General features: G+C 35.9%; 1 protein-coding gene across 1 annotated transcript; it reads right to left on the bottom strand.

Moving 5' to 3' along the window:
• Positions 1-1,524: 1,524 nt before the first annotated feature.
• On the bottom strand, positions 1,525-6,369 carry LOC113271495 (sucrose nonfermenting 4-like protein). Its single transcript, XM_026521377.1, has 13 exons — positions 6,078-6,369; positions 5,900-5,987; positions 4,909-5,094; positions 4,680-4,814; positions 4,514-4,573; positions 3,922-4,011; positions 3,678-3,815; positions 3,143-3,284; positions 2,866-3,039; positions 2,713-2,776; positions 2,517-2,586; positions 1,923-2,034; positions 1,525-1,802 (listed from the first exon to the last, which is right to left on the bottom strand). Exons 1-13 carry the CDS (start codon positions 6,143-6,145, stop codon positions 1,711-1,713), a joined length of 1,419 nt encoding a protein of 472 aa, XP_026377162.1. The 5' UTR covers positions 6,146-6,369; the 3' UTR covers positions 1,525-1,710.
• Positions 6,370-9,245: the final 2,876 nt, after the last annotated feature.

Genomic DNA, 9,245 nt, shown 5'->3' with positions numbered 1-9,245 from the left:
ACCAGAGTGATTTTTTTTCTCTTCTTTCTCCACATCTCAGACTGGCCGGCAAGAGAAGAAAAGAGATGAAGACTTAGCTGCAAATGACTGAAGGTAAGTAGATAACAAATTACATACCCATGATCTGTGTTCATATATAGAGCTAGCTAGATACCAAAGGCAACATTAAAAGAATCAAAATTTATAGATATGATCAATATATATATATATAGATATAGGAGAGAATCTCATATGTAAAAATGGTCCCCTACCTAGATTATTAGCCTAGCCACCTGTGGTTTCAGTACAATTCCATTTTCCCAACACATTTATATAGAGAAAGGGTTTGATACTTTATCTTTCTCTCCATTATTTTATAGTCATAGACAACAATGTTAATTAGATAAACATTGAGCCTCATCCACTTTTTTTTACGATATACTCCCTCCGTTTCTAAAAAATAGGTTCGTTTGGTTTTCACAAAAATTAAGAAAACTAATCGTTGGAGCCATTTTTCCATGTTTTTTTCTAATCTATTTTTTAGTCCCCACTCATTCGTTATTAGAGAAAAAGGAAAGAGAAGTGATCCCCTTTTTGTATTAGGAGAGAAAATGGAAAAAGAGAAGTATAATAGTAAAATCATAACATTTGTCTTTTCACATATGAAAACAAGCCTATTTTATTGACATATCCAAAAAAAAAACCTGCCTATTTTTCAGAAATGGAGAACGTATTATTTTTGATCTAGTCAATATGTACTTTATTAGTTTTTCTACAGGTAAAATGTTACTCTGAACCAGTAATTCTAGTTTCCTATTGGATATGTATTGGTTACTCTAATTGGATGCAGACAAGTTTTGACGTGGCTGAGGAATTACCACCAAACGATTATATTAGTAGAGACGACTTTACTACCTACTAGAAAGGCATCTACTGTCTAATTAAGTTACACACTCCTACTCTTAACTCTTCTCTGAAGATAACAACGTGATTCTTATCCGTGAAAGAGGAGACAGTGAGTGAATGAGTAAATGAAGAAATTATTCAAAGTAGCAACAGGGGATAAAATATGAGAAATTGGAGATTAAAGCTAGTAAAAAGAAAGAAACAATAAATAAAAACAAAGTCTAAAGAAGAATATATATAAGTAAATTATATGTAGAAAGCAACTAGGCAAGTGAGGTAAGGGGAATGGGTCCTGCTTTCCATTAATAGAGTTGGCCAAACAACTTTACAACGTCAGCAGCCGGTCTCTTTTACCATTCGAGTGGGTTATGACTCTTATTATGACTTTTAGGGAGAGTAAACAACAAAAACCAGACTATTAGTATTAACTTACTAAACAGACAATAACGAACATGGTGCAAGCATGATGAGAAGGAATCCAATCTGGAATTAAAATACTCCAACTCATGCAATATAAAAGTGGACGTGCCGGAGTGGTTATCGGGCATCACTGGGCTCTTCCCGCGCAGGTTCGACTCCTGCCGTTCCCGCATCCCATGGAATTGGAATTGGAGTTGCAAGGAAGTAACACAAAAGTTCAGTTGCCCCCGTTCTGCTCGCCTTTCATTTGTTGAACAGTTGAACGACATTTTTATACATAACAATGATTGTTTTATTTTGTTTTTCTTTTACTTGATTGATCTAATTAGAAGATTATTCTCCCTTTGAATCGAAGAAAATGGACGAAAATTGAATGTCTACTAAGAGAGAATTTACAGAAGAAATTCAGCAAAGCAGAAAATTAAATACATCTCTCAGTGAGATTATCCCTTCCACGCGTTTGCTTCCTGCCTCGACTACAATAAGCCGCCTCACCGCTGTAACCAAAAACAAAAAGGACATAGCAACAACTGTTGGATCACATGATAACATTAACATTACGTAAAGCTGCAATGAACTCATGCACGCAGAAACGATGACGTGACAAGATTATATACCTGGATCAGAGAGACGCTCCATAATCTCATGCAACGAATCAGAATTCAAGCATGTGGTGCAATGTTTGTAGGCGTTAACAGCACCGGTTGCCTCGTAGAACAGTTGCAAGGCCTGAAAATTGAATGAACAAGACTATCAAGCAAATGTTCTACAACAAGACGTAGACGGCCCAGGTATGAGGATGGAGAGCTGATAATATTCTGCTGACAGTATATGGGGCAATGAATCCTTATACAATTATAGACTGGAAAGACATACAATGCCAGAAGTTAAAGACCATAAAGAGTTCCCGGGTATATAGATTGTAGCAGCTCACAAGGCCTTTTTGAAGGTCATATCACTCAGCAGGCAGTAGGAGAAAGAGAAACCAATGAAGCAACTAAAAATGACTATAATGAAAAACAGAGGTATTGGCATGATTTTGACCATGCAATGGTTCCTTGTGCGTGGTTCCAAGGCAAGAGGGATAATATAGTCAATTGGCTTCTCTTTGAGGGTAGTAGAATGTGGGGGAATGATGAGCACACCAAGTGTTGGCCGTGATATTAATCTACTTTAAACACATTATAATAGTCAACAAAATATACACTTACTTGATGAATACTTGTTTGATCAAGCCGAACATGAGCATATGCACTATCTTTTGCTAATGAAGTAATATCGCTGCAAATACAATAGTTAAAATCACCACTAATCATGTCTAAAGAAGATGACAAAAGGCAAGTTGCAGGACAAAAACAATTACACCAACACTTCCAACATATGGACTAATTACAAAACAAAGTTTACCTCCGGCTGTACACATCCAGCAGTGACCCATTATCATCCACAATGGGTATGGAGCTTACTTGATCTACAGAGAAAGTATACAACTTAAAGTCATAAAACGGGAGAGCTGACTCAAGTACAGAAATGACATACCAAGCTACCATTAACAAGTACCCTCAATTAGTAGAGTAAGCGCAGAGCTTAGAGGATCATTGGGCCGCAACATTGTCAGCCGAGAACTAGTTGGCGCGCCAACTTTCTGCATCGATGAGCCCAAACAGAGCCTACCAACCGGTTGCTGAAGAAGAGGCAAAGTTCCAGGGGAATGTCTAAAATGCCTACAAATATCTGAAAATTTTGTAGAGAACATAAATACATGCCATGACCCGAAGAATGATGTCCGTGAAAACTGAAGTACAAAACCATGATAGCAAAATGCTAGAATGCATACGTTTTAAAATTCCAGGCAGACAAGCGAGATGCAGCAACTGAGGCATGGACCCGTCTTCTAGTTTATGAATGATAGGAACTGTGGAAATTTTATTATGAACAATCTTCAGAGCTACATCTTTTAGAGATTCATGTGGGTCAGCCTGCAGATGTAAACTAGATCATCAAGCCACACTCTAGCTAAAACGACGTCATCGGCCACAAAAACTCCATCTAAAGCCAACATCTCACATATATATGCTAAACCCCAAGCATAAAAGATAAAGCAGAGAACAAACCGCTGAATAAACCATGGACCAAACAGAAAATTTGTGTACAGCGTGCTAATAGGATATGTTACTCACCAAATATTAGACCAAGAGAGGTTTCATGATTCAATAACAAAAATATCAGCATATTCCTATATAAAAGCAAAAATATCTTCCCACTTGAATCTTGAGGTACTATATAAAAAAATTGGCAAAGAATGACAACAATATCATGCAGGTTTTGTGCCAAAAAAACAACTTTATAGAGTAAATGGAATGTCATCTTACTTGGATTAAAGGCCTCCCAGGTAGCTGTTCTACAGAACCATCGGGTTCTCTGTTGAGTTGATATTTTCCCTCTTTCCAAGCAAAAACCGTGTGCGTTTCAAGCTCTTCATCGGTCAGCATAGATCCATTATTATGCAACTGCACCACATGTACAAGGCTAAATCTAATATTCTAACCTCTCAAATAGAATGACAATAGGAAAAACGACTATAACAGCACGAAAACTGAAGTGTAGCGATGTTACCTCCATTAGAATCAAAATGAAGTCAGAAGCAGACAACATTCCACAAAACTGCCCATTCAAGTCATCCCGAATAGGCACGGAAACAAGCCCCTGAAGTAAAACAGATAAATCCTTTTGACATCCGGACAAAATTCCCTTAATAGAGTTGTAATTAAGAAGGACAAATAAGGTTACAGTCTTACAAATTTACTGTTCAGTATCACAAAAATAATGTATCACTTTTCATGTTAGGAGGTCGAACTGTCCTTTCTGCTTTGTCTTTGTCTACTTATAGCAGGATGTTCATTCTCACAAGTTTATCTCTTTAACTTTGATATGCACAGTCCTTATAGTCGTAGAATATGTCATCTAACAAGTTCAAAGCCACAAATCACTTGACTTTTCCTTTATAACAGAATCCAAGATGTTGATGAAACAAGCACAGATGTTACACGTAGTTTACTAATACAATTCAAACATTTGAAGGCACTACCCACTACTGATTTTCTCTTCCATTTTTATTTTTCCCAAATCCACTAGTAGAACTACTATCTCTTAGTCACGGGGAAGATGGAGAAGAGGCAAATCAAACTAAAGAAGAAAACAGTCATACCTGCTCATACATTATATGAAATGCTTGTTTTACGGGCAACTTAATATCCAATGCAATAACCTGAATTTTTACACAACTATATCAGTTATATATTTAATCAAATTGATCCGAAAGAGATGATCGAACGTAATTAAAAACGAGCAAAGCAGTTGAAAATTATGCGAACCTTGCCTGACTCAGGAAGCAATTCATATGCTGTATATCTCGACAATAATAACGTGATGTGACGACGAAAAGCGCGTATCTCACCATCAGGAATTTGTAGTACTGGATTTCGATGTGTGCCACCTGAGACTGAAGCCTGGTTGGTAAAAGGGACAGCCAGTTAAATGCGTGAATGTAGATTAACATATATTATTATTAATTTAAAGCAAATAAGCTTCTTGTTAACTGACCGGGTGCCTAAAGAAGCCATTATCAAGCTCCATGCTTGAATCAGAATTGCAAGCCTCTAAACGCAAAACCGAAGACACGAGTTCAGGCTCCTTCACGAGTATGATATTATTCACAATTCCGTGCTCATCAGTAACATATGGTTGTTGTTCATCGAGTCGCCATACTCCATCAACCAGGAATTTATACTGCAAACAAAAGGTACAAATAGCTCAGCAAGCTAGTCCTAAGAACAAGTCCCCACAGGTAACAATGAAATGTGGAACAGTCAATATGAAAATGCCATGCCCCAGGGGTTCTCCACGGATTTGGCCCAACAAGAGATTATTCGAGTTTTTCAGAGAGGATGGTCTTGAGCAACCTTCACTAGTCTTCAAATCCCATGAAAAACTAATGAAAACATCCCAAAAAGGTTGATGTATGATCTCGTGTTTAGGACACCAAAAATCAGCCCAAGCAGCACCCCATTCAAGTGTACCAACACATCCACACATCATTCCTAGTTGATCATTAGATACCCTCTCCTTACATACTATCAGTTGCGATTCACACAAGTGCACTTGTAAACTAGTAAATAGCAAAGGGATATGCTGATAATTAAACAGAGCAGGGAGAAGATACAAGTAGCTCAGCAAGCTAGTCCAAAGATCAAGTCTCCAGAGACAACAGTGAAATGTGGAGAAAGAAGATCTTAGAATGACATGGCTTAGGGGCTCTACATGAATGTGGGGCGAAAGTTCAAGTTTTATCATTGATCGTTAGCTACCTTCTCCTGACATTCTATCAGTTGTCATTCACACAAGTCTACTAGTACACTGCTTGAACCAACAATATTTCAACTATCAGACATACAAAGCGAACAAGTTATCAAACAACAAAGAGTTTTAGCTTCTGACAAGCTTGCATGCATGTGATCATGTCAATATGTACATCATCCTCAAAAAATGTTTGACTTAACCAAATAAATCATCCAACAAAAGTCAAAATTCAAACCTGATGATAACCCGGTTCAAGATTATAAATAGCTTGAAAAACAGTTGATGATCCTTCAACTGGTGTCATTAAATAATGATCAGTCCACCTAATTCAACACAAAACACCCAAATTCAATCACCAAATTAGGGTTTCAAATTACCAAACAATTTTTTTTTGAAGCAAAGTAAGTGTTTACCTAGTGAACGAACCACTTAAGAATACTTGATGACCACCATAAGGCCATGCAAATCTTGTAGGAACCATAGTAACTGAAAAAGATCCTCTATTTTTATAATTTCCCCCCTAATTCTATGAGCTACATACAGAGAAGAACTTTTGAATTGAATTATACCACTTAAACCCCAATTCTCCTAACTTTCAGGTGAAATCAGCTATACCAATTGAAGTACAGATAATATTATCAAACCCTAGAAATAAGTTTTTGGAATAAAAGAGATTCCCTTTTTTTTCATGTGTTTGTAAGAGAAACGACGAGTGGCAAAAATCGTAATATAAAATCTTATCTATCTGTTGTTTCTTTCTACTGCTACTTCTTATAATTAAATTGACACTCCGTTTACACTTGTTATAAGCAGGTTGATCACATGGCGCCAGGCCGCCAGCATCAAACGGGCGAAATATGAGTCGACTTGTTTTCTGATAACTTGTTTGGGTTCTACATTTTCCCTGGTATTTATGTGTATTATCAACTTCTTGATCTTCATGAAATTTGTGCTCATTTTAAGTAGTTGGTTTTTCTATGAAGGTTGATTTTGTTTTCTCACGTTTTTGTTTTAAGATACATTTCTTACCTTCTCTCCAATTGAAAATGTCTTACTAAATCCCTAATGTGTTTACAGGTTGTGTTTGCCTTGTTATCGGTTATGGTTATGGGTTTGATGTTGTTGCCAAGAAACCTGCAGAAGTCGGGGCCGTCTTATAAATTTGGGGTTCTTTAGGCAAACTTAAATTATGGGATTTTTTATAGGTTACCAATTCAAGAATAAAATTCAAATTTAATTCAAAAGAAGATAAATTAACATATTTAAAGTGAAAACTTGGATTCGGCTTTGTGTTTGAAGGTCGCCTAAGTTTTATCATCTAAATTTTGGTTAGATTTTGGATTATAAACTTGCTATTCGGCGTAAAATATGTGAAAAACTTCCTACTTATTTCCAGAATGAAAAGATTAGTAACACATTTATAGTTATTACTAAACATTTAGAAACAATTATAAATGCATAACTATATATGACAAATGCATAACTATTAACAAGAAAAGAAAGAAAGAAAAGAGGGTCCCCAACAATTTGGGGCTCTGGGCATTCTCCTAGAATACCTCCCATCTAAGACGGCCCTAGGTGTTCTCAGTGGAATCCATCGTTACAAGGATAATGAAGTTCATAATTGGATCCAAATCAGAAAGAAGTAATCTGATTTTTTTTCACAACCACATTTATCATAAAAACTATTACAAATTCAAAATATATCCTCTCTTCTTCTTCTTCTTTGGTCAAACACCAGCTACCTATACTCCTATTATGTTAAAGATGTTTCATTTCAAAAATCATGTTGGATTATCGAAGTTTTGGAAGGAAATTTGCATAACCCTAACCCAAAATCCTAATGGAACCCTTGTTAGACATAACAACACCTTGTTCATGATAATATCAATTTCAAGTTTCGGATATTTTCCAATTGAGACAAAAAATAGAAAAACAGTGTTATGGATCTGGCTAACACGTTAAAGAATGTCACTGTGGAGTTATAAGCACTATCGGAAGCTAAAATTCATCACCACCCAAGGAAACTGAAAGAAAAGGTAATTCCCAATGGGAGATCTGTTTAATAGGTAATATAATGATTGAAGGAAACGTGGTTCATAAAGATGTAGAAAAGCATATGCGAAAAACTTGAGCATTCATACCTCCTGTTAAACTACAGGTTTTTCAAATTGACCCGAACGACATGAAGTATTTAATTTCAAAGATTGGGTAACACTTAACAAGGCATTTGATGAAAGGCCATGGAGTGTTGATGGGAACATGTTAATACTTCATGGATATAACCCTCTAGATGATCAAGAACTAGGTGGGAATATCAAAGGTTTTGAACTCAATTGAAAGCTCTGGAAAGGAGAGGGTACCAAGTACACCACCAACTTTTTCGTTTGGAAATTTGTACTGACAAACTTGTTACAATCAGTAAGTATAGATCAACAGTAAAGATCATTGTACCTGATTTGCAAACAAGTTTACTTATACGATCTAAGTATCCAAGAACCAACCTAGTATGTAACCGAACTGTACATAATCTGGATTCTAACAAGAATAACCTTATAATCAATATATCAACATACGAATTCACAAGAGCAAGTATTGTATGTTATATAAAGTTTGAGCTTAAAAACCTTTTAGATTGTTTGACGTACTAGTTGTGATATTCTCACTATAAAGATAAACAATATAATGGGGAAAAGAAATAACACAAGCCACCCGAAAAAATTTTAAATAGGAAAATTGCAATGTGCAGAAAACCCCGGAGACCTAGTCTAGTTTTGGATATCGTCTTAAGCTGATACAAACACTAGCCTACTACCGGACTTCAGACTGGAATGTTGTTGAGACTGAGTCGACCCTCCATTGTAATTCAGTTTCAGTCGTACTCCATTTAGATCTCGCAAGTCCCTATGCACTTGATTCTCCTGGATAACGTCCTTTAAAGCCCTAAGAGTTACTTCAGCATAAGAGAAAACTTTTAACTAATCCGCCTCTAACGAATAGCCATCAGAATTATATATAATCAAGGTAATGAAAATCTATTTACTTATGAGTAATATTCAGGGTAGAGAAGATATTAAGAAACCCTCAACAATTAGGATAGCTTACTCTCTTCAAAAGGTTATAGAGATACCTAATTGATTCTGCCTCACAAGAATAATCTAAACAAATAAAAGAAGAGTTTAGATATATGTCTTGTGGAATCACAAGTCTGAGACGAATATTACTTTATGATTTTTATCTATCTTGATCTACAGTTCGTGAACTACGATGACCAATAAGAATAAGATCTGAATATCATGTCAAGTAAAAGATAGTCTAACAGAGCTTCATGAATACCTTAATGCAGATTTTCAAAATCGTAACCTAATACAGTTTCATAAAGAAACCTAGGTATTTAGAAGACGACTTCAGCCGCAACTAGGACACAAAAGTGCTAGTATTAAGATTTCAATATGCAGGGAATCCTCTACTTTATAATGATAAACAATAATAGGCAGCTTAGAATGAAACCTAAGTTCGTGAACTAGTTTCTATATTTATGAATTAATTTTATACCAAGAAAGCTGAACTTATCCATATAG

This window comes from Papaver somniferum, chromosome 4 (assembly GCF_003573695.1).
Source record: "Papaver somniferum cultivar HN1 chromosome 4, ASM357369v1, whole genome shotgun sequence".
NCBI lineage: Eukaryota > Viridiplantae > Streptophyta > Magnoliopsida > Ranunculales > Papaveraceae > Papaver > Papaver somniferum.
Note: the sequence above shows the minus strand (reverse complement) of the source record. Positions and strands in the feature narration are given on the sequence as shown.